Genomic DNA, 18,797 nt, shown 5'->3' on the forward strand with positions numbered 1-18,797 from the left:
ATTGAAGAAAGTGGGGAAAACCACTAGACCATTCAGGTATGACCTAAATCAAATCCCTTATGATTATACAGTGGAAGTGAGAAATAGATTTTAAGGACTAGATCTGATAGACAGGTTGCATGATGAACTATGGACAGAGGTTTGTGACATTGTACAGTAGACAGGGATCAAGACCATCCCCAAGAAAAAGAAATGCAAAAAAGCTAAATGGCTGTCTGAGGAGGCCTTACAAATAGCTGTGAAAAGAAGAGAAGTGAAAAGCAAAGGAGAAAAGGAAAGATACCCATCTAAATGCAGAGTTCCAAAGAATAGCAAGGAGAGATAAGAAAGCCTTCCTCAGTGATCAGTGCCAAGAAATAGAGGAAAACAATAGAATGGGAAAGACTAGAGATCTTTTCAAGAAGATTAGAGATAGCAAGGGAACATTTCATGCCAAGATGGGCTCAATAAAGGACAGAAACGGTATGGACCTAACAGAAACAGAAGATGTTAAGAAGAGGTGGCAGGAATACACAGAAAAACTATGCAGAAAAGATCTTCATGACCCAGATAACCATGATGGTGTGATCACTGACCTAGAGCCAGACATCCTGGAATGTGAAGCCAAGTGGGCCTTAGGAAACATCACTATGAACAAAGCTAGTAGAGGTGATAGAATTCCAGTTGAGCTATTTCAAATCCTAAAAGATGATGCTGTGAAAGTGCTGCACTCACTATGCCAACAAATTTGGAAAACTCAGCAGTGGCCACAGGACTGGAAAAGGTCAGTTTTCCTTTCAATCCCAAACAAAGGCAATGCCAAAGAATGCTCAAACTACCACACAATTGCACTCATCTCACACGCTAGTAAAGTAATGCTCAAAATTCTCCAAGCCAGGCTTCAACAATACATGACTCATGATTTTCCTGATGTTCCAGCTGGTTTTAGAAAAGGCAGAGGAACCAGAGATCAAATTGCCACCATCCACTGGATCATGGAAAAAGCAAGAGATTTCCAGAAAAACATCTATTTCTGCTTTATTGATTATGCCAAAGCCTTTGACTGTGTAGATCACAAGAAACTTTTGAAAATTCTTCAAGAGATGGGAATATCGGACCACATGACCTGCCTCCTGAGAAATATGTATGCAGGACAAGAACCAACAGTTAGAACTGGAGATGGAACAACAGACTGCTTCCTATAGGAAGAGGAGTACATCAAGGCTGTATATTGCCACCCTGCTTATTTAACTTATATGCAGAGTACATCATGAGAAATGCTGGGCTGGAAGAAGGTCAAGCTGGAATCAAGATTGCCGGGAGAAATATCAGTAACCTCAGATATGCAGATGACACTACCCTTTATGGCAGAAAGTAAAGAAGAACTAAAGAGCCTCTTGATGAATGTGAACGTGGAGAGTGAAAAAGTTGGCTTAAAGCTCAACATTCAGAAAACTAAGATCATGGCTTCTGGTCCCATCACTTCATGGGAAATAGATGGGGAAACAGTGAAAACAGTGGCTGACTTAATTTTTGGGGGCTCCAAAATCACTGCAGAGTGACTTCACTTTCACTTTTCACTTTCATGAATTGGAGAAGGAAATAGCAACCCACTCCAGTGTTCTTGCCTGGAGAATCCCAGGGATGGTGGAGCCTGATGGGCTGCCGTCTATGGGGTCGCACAGAGTCGGACAGGACTGAAACGACTTAGTAGCAGCAGCAGCAGCAGTGACTGCAGCCATGAAATTAAAAGACACTTGCTCCTTGGAAGGAAAGCTATGAGCAACCTAGATAGCATATTCAAAAGCAGATACATTACTTTGCCAACAAAGGTCCATGTAGTCAAGGCTATGGTTTTTCCAGTAGTCATGTATGGGTGTGAGAGTTGGACTATAAAGATAGTTGAGCACAGAAGAATTGATGCTTTTGAACTGTGACATTGGAGAAGACTCTTGAGAGTCCCTTGGACTGCAAGGAGATCAACCAGCCCATCCTAAAGGATATCAGTCTTGGGTGTTTATTGGAAGGACTGATGTTGAAGCTGAAACTTTAATCCGTTGGCCACCTGATACAAAGAGCTGACTGATTGGAAAAGACCCTGATGCTGGGAAAGATTGAAGGCAGAAGGAGAAGGGGATGACAGAGGATGAGATGTTTGTATGGCATCACCGACTCAATGGACCTGAGTTTGGGTAAACTGCAGGAGTTGGTGATGGACAGGGAGGCCTGGAGTCCATGGGGTTGCAAAGAGTTGGTCATGACTGAGCGCCTGAACTAAACTGATTAGCTTTAAGTTTTGTGGGTTTTTCTTTTTTTCAATGCATGCCACTTAATAATTACAGAACATTTCCAAGTATTATTCATTTCAGGAAAGCTTTTTTATGAGTGTATGTTGGATTTTGTCAAATGTTTTTTTCTGTGTCTACTGGAATAATAATATGGTTATTCTCCTTCCTTGTTAAAATGGTGAAGTACATTGCCTGATTTTTCAAATGTTAAAATAACCTTACATTCTTTGTTTACTTATGCTTTTTGTTAAATTAATCCAAGTATTTAATTTTCTCTGATATTATCTTGACATTATTTTTGAATCTCGTTTTGAACTTATTCATTGCTTCTGTATAGAGATCCAGTTGATTTTTATATGATATGTATCCTGCAACCTTGATGAAATATTTTTTTTAACTTAGTCTTCATTTTTTGCCTGTATATTCCTTAGGATTTTTTCTATAAAAGATCGTATCATTAGCAAATAAATATAATTTTATTTCTGCTTTTTCAGTATGAATCCTTTTGTTTCTTTTTCTTGCCTACTTACCCTTGCTAGAATATTAACTACAATGTTAAATAGAAATTGCAAGAGCAAACATACTTATCATACCCCAGATCATAGGGGGAAAATGTTCAGCCTTGAACCATTAAGTATGCTAATTAGCTGTGAGATTTAAAAAAATTCCTTTATGTTCATTTGTCTTCCAGTGCTTTTTATCATGGAAAGTATAAAACTCTGTGAAGTTCTTTTTCTGTGTCTGTTGAGATGATCATGTGTTTTTGTCGTTTCTTCTAGTAATCTTGTTTATTACATTATTTGATTTTCATATGTTGAACCAACACTGAATTTCCAGTATAAGTCCCACTTATTGTGATGTTCAGTCATTTTCATAAAATACTGGATTTGGCTTGCTAGTATTTCATTGAGGATTTGGGGGTCAGTATTCATTACTGTTATTGACGTCTAGGTTTCATGTGATGTCTTTGTAGTATCAAGACAAACAACCCCAGGAATGAGTTTGGGAAGTGTTTTTGCTTCTTCGTTTTGGGACAATAGTTTGTTAAGGATGGTGTTAATTTTCCTTGAAAAGTTCTATAAATTCATCAGTGAAGACACTTGGGTTTTTCCTGATGTGAAGTTTTTGATTATTAAATCAGTACTTTTGTTTAGGTCTATAGATATTTCTTCTTTTAGTATTTCTTCTTTTAGTCAGTTTTGTGTCTTCCTAGAACTTTCCTTATATCATCTTGGTTATCTAATTCGTTAGCCTGCAATTGGTCATAGTATATCCTCCTACTACTGATTTTACAAATTTAGTGTCCTCTTTCTTTCTTAGTCAGTATAGATAAAAGTTTGTCTATTTTATTGATCGCTTAAAAGAATAATTTTTTGTTTCATTGCTTTTCTCAATTTTTTTCAATTATCTGTTTCATTTGTGTCCATCCTTTATTATTTCCTTTATTTTGCCTTTAGTTCACATTATTTTTAAGCTTCAAAAGGTGAAATGTTGGCAGATTAGGTTATTGCTTTAAGATCTTTCTTTTTTTAAAATGTAAGCATATGCAGCTACATATTTCTGTATAAGTACTGCTTTCTGTGCATCCACAGATTCTGATAGATAGTAGCTTTTTTTTTATTCATGCTAAGATATTTTATAACTTTCTTTCTGATTTCTTAATTGACCCTCTTTGTTATTTATGAATTTGTTGTGTCATTTCTAAATGTTTTTGAATTCCTTAAATTTCCTTTTGTTACTGATTAGTAATTTCCTTCCGTTTTGTTTGGAGAGATTACTGTGCATGATTTCCTTCATGTTAAATTTTTTAAGACTTGTTTTATACTCTGTGTTGTAGTCTTTTCTGAAGAATATTCCGGTAAACTTGAGGAAAATGTATATTTTACTGTTGAAAGGAAAGTTCTGTATACTTAGTTGATTTATCAGTTCAGTTCAGTTCAGTTGCTGAGTTGTCTCCAACTCTTTGCGACCCCATGAATTGGAGCATGCCAGGCCTCCCTGTTCATCACCAACTCCCGGAGTTCACCCAAACTCATGTCCATTGAGTCGGTGATGCCATCCAGCCGTCTCATCCTCTGTCGTCCCCTTCTCCTCCTGCCCCAATCCCTCCCAACATCAGAGTATTTTCCAATGAGTTGGCTCTTCTCATCAGGTGGACAAAGTATTGGAGTTTCAGCTTTAGCATCAGTCCTTCCAAAGAACACCCGGGACTGATCTCCTTTAGAATGGACTGGTTGGATTTCCTTGCAGTCCAAGGGACTCTCAGAGTTTTCTCCAACACCACAATTCCAAAGCATTAATTACTTGGCACTCAGCTTTCTTCACAGTCCAACTCTCACATCCATACATGACCACTGGAAAAACCATAGCCTTGACTAGACGGACCTTTGTTGTCTCTGCTTTTGAATATGCTATCTAAGTTGGTCATAACTTTTCTTCCAAGGAGTAAGTGTCTTTTAATTTCATGGCTGCAGTCAACATCTGCAGTGATTTTGGAGCCCCCCAAAATAAAGTCTGACAGTGTTTCCACTGTTTTCCCATCTATTTGCTATGAAGTGATGGGACCAGATGCCATGATCTTAGTTTTCTGAATGTTCAGCTTTAAGCCAACTTTTTGCACTCTCCTCTTTCACTTTCATCAAGAGGCTTTTTAGTTCCTCTTCACTTTCTGCCATAAGGGTGGTGTCATCTGCATATCCGAGGTTATTGATATTTCTCTTGGCAATCTTGATTCCAGCTTGTGCTTCTTCCAGCCCAGCGTTTCTCATGATGTACTCTGCATAAATTAAATAAATAGGGTGACAATATATAGCCTTGACGTACTCCTTTTCCTATTTGGAACAAGTCTGTTGTTCCATGTCCAGTTCTAACTGTTGCTTCTTGACCTGCATACAGATTTCTCAAGAGGTAGGTCAGGTGGTCTGGTATTCCCATCTCTTTCAGAATTTTCCACAGTTTATTGTGATCCACACAGTCAAAGGCTTTGGCATAATCAATAAAGCAGAAATAGATGTTTTTCTGGAACTCTCTTGCTTTTTCCATGATCCAGCAGATGTTGGCAATTTGATCTCTGGTTCCTCTGCCTTTTCTAAAACTAGCTTGAACATCAGCAAGTTCGGGGTTCACATATTGCTGAAGCCTGGCTTGGAGAATTTTGAGCATTACTTTACTAGCATATGAGATGAGTGCAATTGTGTGGTAGTTTGAGCATTCTTTGGCATTGCCTTTGTTTGGGATTGGAATGAAAACTGACCTTTTCCAGTCCTGTGGCCACTGCTGAGTTTTCTAAATTTGCTGGCATATTGAGTGCAGCACTTTCACAGCATCATCTTTCAGGATTTGAAATAGCTCAACTGGAATTCCATCACCTCCACTAGCTTTGTTTGTAGCGATGCTTCCTAAGGCCCAGGACTTTTGCCAGCAAAAGTCCATATACTTAAAGCCATGATTTTTCCAGTAGTCATGTACAGATGTAAGAGCTGGACCATAAGAAGGCTGAGCATCAAAGAATTGATGCTTTTAAATTGTGGTACTGGGGAAGACTCTTGAGCATCTCTTGGACAGCAAGGAGATTGAGCCAGTCAATCCTAAAGGAATTTAACCCTGAACATTCATTGGAGGGACTGATGCTGAAGCTGAAGTTCCAGTACTTTGACCACCTGATGCGAAGTGCCAACTTACTGGAAAAGACCCTGGTGTTGGGAAAGATTAAAGGCAGAGGGAGAATGGAGCGATGGAGGATGAGATGGTTAAATAGCATCACTGGCTCAATGGACATGAATTTTAGCAATCTCTGGGAGATAGTAAAGGACAGGGGAGGCTGGCCTGCTGCTGTCTGTGTGATTGCAAAGAAGCATACATGACTTAGCGACTGAACAGCAACAACAAATAATAGAAGCTTAGATAACTGATTTTCATAATACATTTTATATTATGTATAAATTAATAAAAATCAATCCATATGTATGTGTACATTTATATTTCCATCTTAGAAATGATTTAGCTACGTCAAACAAATTTTGCTTAACATATATTGATTATGATTTAGTTTAAAATACTATCACTATGATAGGGGAACATAGGCAGTATAATACAGATTCCTTTGAAATTTGCTGAGACTTCGTTTATGGACCAGTGTATGATTAATTTTGTAAATGTACCGTGGGCTTTTGAAAAGGATATATATTCTGTAGGTGTATAAATGAAAAGTATTCCGTAATTAGGACTAGAAATACTTTTAAGTCACATTTTCAAATTGCCTAAATCCTTTCTGAATATTTTCTTGGTTTGTGGAATTGGTGTGTTCACATTTCTCACTGTATTTCTAAAGTTGTCTCCATGTTTTATTTTGTCCAAGTTTACTTATGTATTTTGAAGATCTATTATTAGATGTATATTTTTTGGTATTTTTATCAATTTATCAATTTTATCAATTTGATGCAATTACCTTTTTTGCGTCATGAAATGTCTCTGTTCATTTCTAGTGAGTTTCTTGATTTGAAGTCTACCTAGTCTGAGATAAATATAGCTACATTAGCTTTCTTTTTGATAGTGTCTTTCCTGTTATAAAATTAATAATTCATTGAAAAAATAAGTATTGTATTCTCTACAACTTAGGGCTCAGTAAATATTTTTGGATGATGATAGTTGAAAGGACCATTTATTTTCAGTCTTTCTTTGTTCTTAAATATGAAAAATTTCTTTATAAGCTATATGCATTTTTATTTTTTCTTGGTATCAGGAAATTTATGTTTTTTTATGTATTTTTAATTTAATGAGACAACTGAAAAAGGATTAATTTCCAAAATATACAAGCATGTCATCAAGTCAATACCAGAAAAAACAAACAACCCAATCAAAATTGGTAAAACGACCTAAACAGACATTTCTCCAAAGAAGATATGCAGATGGCTAATAAACACATGAAACGATGCTCGACATAACTCATTATTAGAGAAATGAAAATCAAAACTACAATGAAATATCATCTCACTGGTCAGAATGACCATCATCAAAAAGCTGCAAACATTAAATGCTGAAGAGGGTGTGGAGAAAAGGGAACCCTCTTGCACTAACTGTTGGTGGGAATGTAAATTGATACAGCCACTATGGAAGACAGTGTGGAGATTCCTTAAAAAACTAGGAATAAAACCACCATAAGACCCAGCAATCCCACTGCTACATATGTTGTTATTTTTATCCAGAATAATTTTTGAGTCTATTTATAATATTTAGCCCATTTATATTTAACATGACTATTGACATGTCAGTGTTTAAAATCTACTTTGTGTGTGTGCGTGTGTGTGTTTGTCCTATATTTTAGATTCCTATTTGTTTTCTTCTCTCCTTTCATATAGGTGGAGGGAACCAGATGACATAAAGGCATAATCAGCTTATTTCAAATTTCTGTGTTCAGAATCAGAATGTCATACATTGGCACTTTGTTGAAATATTACTGGTAATATGAGAAAAACTTTGTTTTTTTCCTGCAAACACACAGAGAGAATACTCCTCATAGGAGAGGTGAAGAAGGCCAATAGAGTTACAGAAGACCAAATACCAGATGCTTATTATTATTCGGGACTGTAAACAGTACTTTTGCCTGGAAAATTCCATGGATGGAAGAATCTTGTAGGCTACAGTCCATGGGGTCGCAAAGAGTCCGACACGACTGAGCAACTTCACTTTCAAACTTAGTAAAAGCAAAGGCCGCACCTGTTGGACTTACTTTCTGTTCTATTTTATAGCACATACTGTAGCCCTTTTTGAATGAATAAGTGACTGAATCAGTCAATAAACGAATTGACTGTAGCTATGGTATATTCCAAAGAGGTGCTGCTGCTGCTGAGTCGCTCAGTCGTATATGACTCTTTGAGACCCTTTGGACTGTAGCCCACCAGGCTCTTCTGTCCATGGAATTTTTCAGGCAAGAATACTGGACTGGGTTGCCATTTCCAGGGAATGAACCCAAGTCTCCTGTGTCTTCTGCATTGCAGGTAGATTCTTTACCTGCTGAGCCATCAGGAAGGCCCATTCCAAAGAGCAGTACAGTGTAACGTGAAGTCTTTGTTTTGGGGACTTCCCCTGGTGCTTTAAAGAATGAACTTAAGCAAGCACTAAAGATTCCTGAATCTCAGCTTACTCATTATGGGGTCATGGTGAGGCTATAATAATATAAAGGATCTGAAATAATTTTGGAACTGTAGGCTTTAATACATATTTTTTTATTTTTAGATACAATATATAGCAATGATTTTAAGATGTTATTATTAATCAAAATCCATTTATAGTGCTCCAGAATTAAAAACAAAATAAAATTCTTGTTTTCCTTTAATGTTGAAATTGCACGTTAATGTTTACTTTTTCAACCATGAACTTTTGGAGGTCAAAAATAGCTTTTTCACTTTGTGTTGTGTAATTTTTTATTAAGAATTATAACTTATGCTGTACTTTCAAGGTGTATTATCTTCCTATTCTTTCAACCAGGTTTTTTTAGTAAAAGTTATTGTCTGGGCTCCAAAATCACTGTAGATGGTGATTGCAGCCATGAAATTAAAAGACGCTTGCTCCTTGGAAGGAAAGTTATGACCAACCTAGACAGCATTTTAAAAACCAGAGACATTACTTTGCCAACAAAGGTCCATCTAGTCAAGGCTATGGTTTTCCCAGTGGTCAGGTATAGATGTGAGATTTGGACTATAAAGAAAGCTGAGCACAGAAGAATTGATGCTTTTGAACTGTTGTGTTGGAGAAGACTCTTGAAAGTCCCTTGGACTGCAAGGAGATCCAACCAGTCCATCCTAAAGGAGATCAGTCCTGGGTGTTCATTGGAAGGACTGATGTTGAAGCTGAAACTCTGATACTTTGTCCACCTGATGTGAAGAGCTGACTCATTGGAAAAGACCCTGATGCTGGGAAAAATTGAGGGCAGGAGGAGAAGGGGATGACAGAGGATGAGATGGTTCGATGGTATCACCGACTCAATGGACATGGGTTTGGGTGGACTCTGGGAGTTGGTGATGGACAGGGAGGCCTGGCGTTCTGCGGTTCATGGGGTTGCAAAGAGTTAGACACAACTGAGTGACTGAACTGAACTGAACTGAACTGATTGTCTAGTGACTAGAGACATATTGTTTGAATTCAAATCCCAGTTCTGACTCATACTTGCTTACATGGTATAATGACTTTGGCTAAGTTATTTTATATATTTGTCCCATTCTTTTTTTCATATGTAAAATGAGGTCCTACCAGTTGGGGGTTGTTGTAAGAATTAAATATATCAATATACCAAGCATTTGGGACAGTATGTGACATGTAGAAATGCTCAGAAAATGTTAATTTTCTGTTGAAAATTCATGTTAATATCAGTTATGTATTAGTTAAAATTAATGTTCATATTAATTAGCCTGGAGATAAATATTCATGTTTCTATTATTATGAATCCTACTTTATAGTTGAATAAGCAGAGGTTGTACACAGATGGGTTAATTTTCCAAGGTCACTTAGTAAGTGACAGAGATAAAACTTGAGTTTAAATCTTCTGATTTTAAGTTCAGTGCTCTCATATAATAAATGTTCCTTCTTCTACAAAAGAAGCCTTAGTAAATATTTTTGAATGATAATATTTGAAAGAACCAATTCCATTGATGAATCTCCTTGGAAATTCTGAAGACAATGAAGCTAGAAAAATTAAAAGCTTTTGGTTTTAATTAGCTCTTGTTTGTATTTTCCCATCAATGCATTTAAAAAAATAACGTGTTGCCAGGAGCCAGCGTGAGGACCTCCGCCTGTGTCAAAGGTCATGAGGAAGGAGGCTGGACATACGCAAAGGTGGGATGGAGCCTCAGGAGTCCCCCTGGAAATTCTCGAGCATCTACCCCCCAAACCAGAGTCTGCCTACTTTACTGCTTTGTTCTCTCACCTACACCTCTGACTTTATGGGGGGCTGTCCCCCACCACCTCTTTCAGAGAAGGAGTTAACTTACAGCTCCAGTTAATAATAATTCCTGGGCAGGAGTGTTTCAATCTACAAACTCCTCTGAAGGTTCTCTAGCCTGCCTGACAGGCTTGTCCGGCCACATGTGATTGCTCACAGCCTCCCAACTGTGAGAGGCACGAGATGCTTTAAACCTTCTAAAAACAGGTTCTTTAGAGAAGTTAGAAAACTATTAGTATAGTATAGTAGGCTGATTAGAAATTGTATTGGTGAAGGGTTTTTCATTTGTTGAGCCAATGTTTACTGCTAAGTCTCCACATCCCCTGCCCTTATACACATTAATATATATATATAGAAGAAATAAGTATTAACCTTTGATATTAATCACGTTAGACCTTAGGCTAAGCAAATTCTTTCCTTAATTAAAACCTACTGCACCCTTACCTTCAGAAGGTGGCGTCTGTTTTAAGAATAATCACCCTTAGAGAAATAAGTGTTCTGGTTGACTGACAACTGTCACAAGGAGAGGGTCATAAATTGTCAGCAGGCCCCCTGGCCAGAAGATGATGTAACACCCCTAAGGCCTCTGTATACATTTGTATGAAGCACCTGACTTTAATAAAAGTCAGGACTGCTGACCCTGTGTGACTTTTGTATAACATCTCAGTGTATAAAAACAGACCCTGGAAAAATAAAAAATGGGATCAGTTCCTCGAAAGACTGGTCTCCCCACGTCGTTCTTTCTCTCACCTTCTGGCTGAATCCCCATCTGGAATGTGGAGGCTTGTCAAGCCTACTAATTATGCCTGGGCTTCTAAGATCTGACCGGGGAGGCCTTAGTGTCTCCTCTCCTTTGGGAGGACAGGAGGACACCTGTGGCCTACATAGGTGACGTAAATTCCTTGCCTTGGAATTTTATTAGCTTTCCACGTAAACCAAGTTTTCAGCCTCTTTTCTCCACTGAATTTTCCTACTGAGCTATCCTTATTCTATTAATCTTTATATCTCTAATTAATATTTAATTAAAGCTATCATATCCTGATTGCCGAAGCCATCTCCCCTTCGAATTTCCCTGGATCCACTGGGGCTGGACCCTGGCAATGTGTCTACTTAACTCAAGGTGTCTGATCATCCTGGTTCTGGAAGGAGGAGTCGTCTGGTTCTCAGGCCATATTTTAATGAGAGCAGACAAAATCACCCTAAGGTTAATTGATTTGGTTTTGAAGGAAGGCTTATCTTGGATCATTTAGATCAATCTTAGAATCAGGCAGCCAAATAATGTTACAGCTGAAAGGAACTTTAGAAGTTAGGTAACTCAATATTCTCATTTTGCAAATGAGACCTTGAGAGGGTAGGTAATTTACCCATTATTGCACAGTGGGTCAATTGAGCTAGAATTCAGGTCTGCTGATTCCTAGGCTAGTACTCTGTCTACTACAACTGGTGCTCAGAAAAAGAAGTGACCTGTCAATAGAACTAGTGATTTAGAAATAATTTAGAACTTTGGTGCATATAAAGTTTAATTCTGAGTGTTCTTTTGGAGAAAGACTAGAGCTCATTTTTTTGTGATGACTTATGGGTTTAAAAAAAAATTAACAAGTATATAGTTGACTTATAATGTTGTGTTAATTTCTTCTGTACAGCAAAGTGACCTAGTCACACACACACACACACACACACACACACACACACATTTTTTTAAAAAATTTTTTTCCATTATAGATTATCCCAGGATATTGAATATAATTCTTTGTGCTATTTAGTAAGACCTTACTGTTAAAGTAGGATATTGCTGTGCTCTCAAATGCAGACCATACTGACTTCTCAATCAATTGCTTTGTTGCTTTCTGTAGTTGTGTTTACTCTTCTTTTTCTGGTTTATTAACTAGTTTGGGAATTCACCAGACTCTTTGCTTTTATTTTTTATCCCATCCCAGTGTTAAAATTTTGGGTAACTTACTACTCATTAGAATATTAGGTGGAGAGAGGAGAGACAAAGAATTGGAGTCACACTTAAGTTTTTACACTTTTGATATGCCTGTTTTTGTTGGTGGAGGAAAGGGAAATTAATTTTATGGTTGTTTGTGATTTTACCATTATTATTTTTATGTAGAAACTACTTCTAATTTTTGTTTAACCCTTACTCTGCTTGTATATTCTCTTAACATGTTCTGATAAAAGTTTGAAAATGTACAAAATACAGTACAAATTGCATAGCTGTGTTGTGAGAATTAAATAAAATAAAATATATTAGAGATAACTTGTATGCCATAAAGTTTAATACAAAAGACACAGGGTGTTATAATTTCTTTTTTCTAACCAGGAAACTGAAGTTTGGTTGTGGTTTTTGCTTGTTTTAAGGGTGCTTGCCACTTGCTGTATATAGTGTACCAACCAGTCTGTCAAAGACACTTGTAGCACAGATTGATCTTCTAGGTTATAATGACAGAAAGAGTTGCTATTTCCACAGCCTAGACTAGCTGAAAACCTCCTCTTATCCTGGACTACTTTAAGAGTTGGTGGCAGCCTAATGGATTCTGAAAGATGAACCTATAAGTACCAAATGATGACAGATGTCATTGTCAGAGCTCATAATATTTAAATGTATGTTCCATCGAGCTTCATGAACTTATATTAATACCCAGTTCTCTTAATTTTTATTAACAGGTAACCTTGGACGAGTGGACCAGGTCTCTGAGTTTGAGTATGATTTATTTATTAGGCCAGACACCTGTAATCCTCGCTTCCGAGTCTGGTTCAACTTTACTGTTGAAAATGTGAAAGAATCACAGGTGAGAGAAATAGTGGATCCCTTCAGTGTGGTTTTGGTAAGAAGATTATGCTTTTGTTTTATTTTAGGAATATAAAAATAATGACTATATTAGAAATATATTCTTTTATGTGTGCAGTAATGATATTTTATTTCAAGAAGTATAGAATAACAGGTATAATATACTGGCTTTTGTTATCTGGTGGTTATTAAAAATACAAGCAGATTACGTAAGAACACACAGTGTTCTTTAGTGATTGAAGCTTTAGCATGATGTGTTAGGCTTCCATGGGGGAAGCCTATAAGGAACCACTGGAAGTGACTTGATTATTATACGGTGCTGTTCTGTATATCTTTTCTCCACAGGACTCATTTTACAAAAAGATTTTCTTCACCTATATAACAAGGTGTTTATATCTTAAAAGCAATATGATTCTTGTAATCCATCCTGCTTTTCACTTTGTTTGGCTATTGCACAACTCAGAGTCAATTTTATAGCCCACGTTAATGACTCTGGAAAACTTTTTTACTTGTGTTTTTGTATACTAACTTTTCTATTATTCTGATAGTATTTAGGTTGGTGCAGAAGTATTCGTGGTTTTGCATTGTTGAACTTTGCCTTTTTATATTGGAATACATTCTTAAATAAAAGTGGTTATTTGAATGCACATTTCTCACTTTGTCTTTTTGCTAATGACTTATTACTTGCTGTTTATTTTATATTTATTTTAGACTAGGAAATGATATTAGGCAAAAAGCAAAGTTGAGTAATTTTCTTATTCAAGCTCAAAATGGTCATCAAGCAGCAGAGACAATTTGCAACATCAAGAACGCATTTGGTCTAGGAATTGCTAATGAATGTATGGTGCAGTGGTGGTCCAAGAAATTCTGCAAAGAAGACAAGAGCCTTGAAGATATGAGCACAGTGGCTGGCCATTGGAAGTTGACAACCACCAACCCGAGAAGTTGCCAAAGAACTCAATGTGGACCATTCTATGGTCATTCAGCATTTGAAGCAAATTGGAAAGATGAAAAATCTCAGTAGGTGGGTACCCATGAGCTGACTGCCAATCAAAAAAAAAAAAAAAAAAAAGAATCATCATTTTGAACTGTTGTCTCCTTTTATTCTATGCAACCAACTATTTCTTGCTTGGATTGTGTCCTGCAATGACAAGTGGATTTTATACGACAACCAGTGATGACCATCTCAGTGACTGGACCAAGAAGAGGCTCCAAAGCACTTCCTAAAGCCAAACTTGCACCAAAAAAAGTCATGGTCACTGTTTGGTGGTCTGCTGCCCATCTGATCCACTACAGCTTTCTGAATCCAGGTGAAGCCATTGCATCTGAGAAATATGTTCAGCAAATCAATGAGATACACTGAAAACTGCAATGCCTGCAGCCAGCATTGGTCAACAGAAAGAGCCCAATTCTTTTCCATGAAAACATCCAATTGCACGTTGCACAACCAATGCTTGAAAAGTTGAGTTAGTCTACAAAGTTTTGCCTCATCCACCATATTCACTTGACCTCTAGCCAATGGACTACCACTTCTTCAAGCATCTTGACAGCTTTTTGCAGGGAAAAGGCTTACACAAACAGCTGGAGGTAGACAATGCCTTTCAAGAGTTTATAGAATCCTAAAGCATGGATTTTTATGCTACAGGAATAAACAAACTTATTTCTCATTGGCAAAAATGTGTTGATTATAATGGTTTCTATTTTTATTAATAAAGCTGTGATTGAGCCTTGTTATAATGATTTAAAATTCATAGTCTGAAACCACAATTACTTTGCACCAACCTAAATAATATGAATCTATCTTTAACCACAATTTCTTCATGTACATTTTGTAACATAAGAGTATATGTTTTACAATCCTGTTCAAAATTGTTTTGAATAAAAATATTGATGAAAATAGAACTAAAGATATATGCTTTTAACAAACTTTGATAAAAATCTAACCCTGAGAAATCAGTTGTTATTGTTATATTGAGACAACTAATTTTGGAAGATTCTGCACAAGCTTTGTGTACATATGATAGGATTGTTTTAAGCCAGTGAAAACATAGCCCTGTAATCTAATATCTGCCTTCTTTCTTCAGGGTTCTTTTTTTTCTAGCATATTTGAAAGACTGAGGAGTTTAATTTCCCATCCTAAGTCAATCTAATCTACTTACTCTTTCACCTGGTTGCTTACTTCTCTCTGTTTATTTCAACTGCAACTTGAGTCATATGTTAGGTAGGTAATGGTCAGTGTTTGAAATTTAGGTATCTCACTTGTCTGACACAGTGCTCTTCCTGGCATGCTGACTTCAGCAGAAGAGGGGTTCATGAACAGCCACTTCACTTTGCTACCATTTCTTTTAATTTTCTACAACACCACTGACATAGGACTCGGTGTATGTTATGTTTACTGAAATTTAGGGGTAACTAGAAGGAATTATATACATGGGAGAACTCTGAACATTGTTGGCTAACTATGAATTATCTCAGCTGTTTAGGACAAGAGGGGAAATAAACCTCACACAGATTATTGCTCTACGACAAACTTTAGTTCTTTGCTTGGTTTCTTGTTTTACTTACATACTCATGAGATAATTCCTTTTTCAGTTTTTTACAGTAAGGATAATATTCCTTCCCTGCAATCACTTTAGGGAAACATACATTTTATCTACAGGGCTTCACCTGTCCCTAGGATGGTCCCTCTTACTCCAGCAAGACAATCAATAATTCTCAAAGTGCTTTTTTCAAAGTCTATGTTACTAAGTCTTGAGAGTATAAATCATAGCAGGAGGCCTTAGCCACATGTATAAGCCTGAGTCTTGAACTCTAGTTTGGGTTCCCTATGACGATCTCTCTGCTACCATGATGTAAGCATGCAGCCTCTCATTCTTCTATTGGTGTGTTTGTCTCATGTCAGCAATTTACAGTTGTCACATACACACACCACTTAAAAAAAGAACAGTAATTCCAAGGCAGCATGGTCAATTCATATTAAGGAAGGGGAACATTTTCTTTAAAGCAGTATAATCTACCAGGTTTTCTAACTTCACAAATGGGATTACTCTTTTCCTCTTTATCCATAGCTCATGCTTATCTTTCAGCTTGTCTATTCCAACCAGGAATCCACTATCTCTTAAGAAATGAGACTTGTTACTTTTCAAGGAACAGAATCTATTCTCATCATATCCTTTCTTAAGTGGAGACTTAGCAGAAGCTCTGAAATTATATATATATATATATATATATATTTTTTTTTTTTTTTTTGGGTTACATTAAATTCCTAACCTAGTTTTTCTTTCACTTTAGTCTCTATTAAGAATATCCTTATAGTTTCTATGGTCAGATGGAGGCATTGAGAGCAAGGTTGGATGACTAGAGTGTTTGGAAAATGTGTTTCTTAAATTATATGACCTGGGATAATCTTTTGGACAGATTGCTCATACATTTCAAAGTTTATTGTTGTTCTTCTAGGTGGCTTATATTCACTTTGCTGTTAAAAATGTCTTTTCCAGTGTGTTATAATTTTTATACTACATGTTAAAGTCCTACGGTCTCTTTTGAATCTTGTCTATCAATTGGAAGTGAAATGACAGTTTTGTTATTATGCTTACAAGAGTTGGTACTGTTTTATGGATGCTTGTTTTTAAAGTTGAAGAAACAAATATTTGCTCTAAGTTCTATCTTCATATCCAGTGTTATACTACCTTTGTTACAATTAAAAATCATGAACATGTTTATCTGTTTTCCTGAGGCTGATGCTTTATCAGCCTCTTTCTGTGTGCCATTGCTTCATCAACTGTAATCACATTATATAGTAATGGAAATCTGTCTCAAGAAGGCATAAAGATTTGCTGGAAAGATACAGTACATATCTCTAGCTCACAGGATATTTGTTTTCATGGTTGTCTACATGAAAGAGAATGATTTTACTATTAGGTTTGACTTGTGAGGTCTGTTTTTATAATGGGTTGTCCCATAATCTTTTGCCATCTCTCCAATTTCCGTTAAAATGAGAACTGCATGAATGTAATCTAGTCAGGAACCTTATTTAGGGTTTGGTACTAGCAGGCAAAAGAAATATTAGTCATTAAAGTCTGACTCCACTAAAAATTGAAGCATTGACTATACTGTATAAACAGGTCTAGCTTTTGGATCATCTTCCTTAATGTTTTTTAGCAAGTGATAAATGCTTGAAACATATGATGTCATATTCCAGGACTGACATATTAACTCCCAAAGTAGTTGGTAAATAGTACATTTGTAAGAATCTATGATAACTAAACATCCAGGTATCTTTATTGAAAAGTAATTTTCTCTCTTAAAAACGCTATATTAAATATTCTTACATGGAAATTTGTTATTTATGCAGCAGAACACTCGTGTGATGTGAAAGCAAATCTTCCTATTTAAATACTCATGATAAAACTTTAGCCAATAAGAAGAAATAAAATGATGTGCCTGGATTGTTGAAAGTATTTTCTGTCTTTTATATTCTTTTTATCTCTTTGAGTTTTTTTTTCCCCTCTATACTGACTGTAAAAGTATCCAGTGCTTACTGTAGTAAATTTGTACAATATAGATACTTATCAGAAGCAGAGAAAAAGCACATACATACCCATACTTACACACACCCCCGTAATCTTACTACCTGGAAGCAAATACTAATAACTTTTTGGCATATTTACTTCTAGGCTTATTTATTTTCTATTTTATTCTTTGGAGCATAATTAAATTTGTAACATGTATACATTTTATATCTTATAAGGAAACTAAACAGTATTACAAACATTTTCTGTCAGTTAAACCATCATAAACATGGCTGTACAATAGTTATGTACTTTCGGACCCCTTCTTTAAATCTTGGGCATAAAGATTCCCTTTTATTATCTGTTGTTATAAATAATACTCTAGGGAACACCTTTATGAGTGAAACTTTACCCAGATTTCTTTTCACTTCTTTAGAATAAATTCCTATGTGGAAAATTGATGGGCTAAGTATGTAAATATTTTTAAAACTCTTTATTCATATTTCTAAATTTTTTTTAGGAACAGTTTGTATTATTTTTCTATCCTATAAACAGTGAGATGCTTTATTTTGGATTTCTTGGTTTGAATTGTTTAATGAACTCAAAAGTTCATATATTTAGAATAAATTCTTTTTCTGTCTTACTTGGAAACATCACACAAGTAAATGAGATATAATGCAGTGTTTCAGGTCTCTGGTCAAAAAGGATTAACTGCACTCCAGTAATAATGTGAGACACAAAATATACTTATTTATTATTTTGACTCTTTCTTAATTCATCAAACCTATTTTATCTGGGTGTGCCAACAGAGTGTCCTCTGAGTTAGGTAATACAAAATTAAAAAAAAATTTTAACAGTGAAGTATTGCTTACATTATTATAAACATCAATGTAGCTTAAATACACACACACACTTATATATGGCATGTCTAAAATTTCAAGAGTCTTTTGCTGCTTTGGTCTTCATTCTGGAGATTTCAGTCTCAGTGAAGCTTCATCCTGGCTATGGCTAGACTTGACAATAAACAAAGACAGCAAATTATGGTAGACAGATAACAAGACAATGGATTCAAACAGACTTGGCTTAATCTCTTGGTACCTCAATTTTCCATCTATAAAACAAAGATGATAATACTACTTCATGTGAGTATTGTGAAAATTAAAGGGCAGAATGCATATAAAGAGCCTACCATGATGTTTGGTAGATAGAGATTCATAATTTGATGGCTATTGAGTTTACTAAAACACCTTGACAGTAGAAACAAAACTAAAACCAGCAAGAGGGAAAACCAC

At 36.1% G+C, this 18,797-nt stretch overlaps 1 protein-coding gene across 1 annotated transcript in view; it reads left to right on the forward strand.

Moving 5' to 3' along the window:
* AGBL4 (AGBL carboxypeptidase 4) overlaps positions 1 to 18,797 on the forward strand; it is a 1,467,493-nt gene that overhangs the window by 230,255 nt on the left and 1,218,441 nt on the right. The window contains exon 3 of the mRNA XM_070364879.1: positions 12,871 to 12,995. Coding sequence (XP_070220980.1) covers positions 12,871 to 12,995 — 125 coding nt within the window. The remainder of the gene's footprint in view (positions 1 to 12,870; positions 12,996 to 18,797) is intronic.

This window comes from Bos mutus, chromosome 3 (assembly GCF_027580195.1).
Source record: "Bos mutus isolate GX-2022 chromosome 3, NWIPB_WYAK_1.1, whole genome shotgun sequence".
NCBI classification, from domain to species: Eukaryota; Metazoa; Chordata; class Mammalia; order Artiodactyla; family Bovidae; genus Bos; species Bos mutus.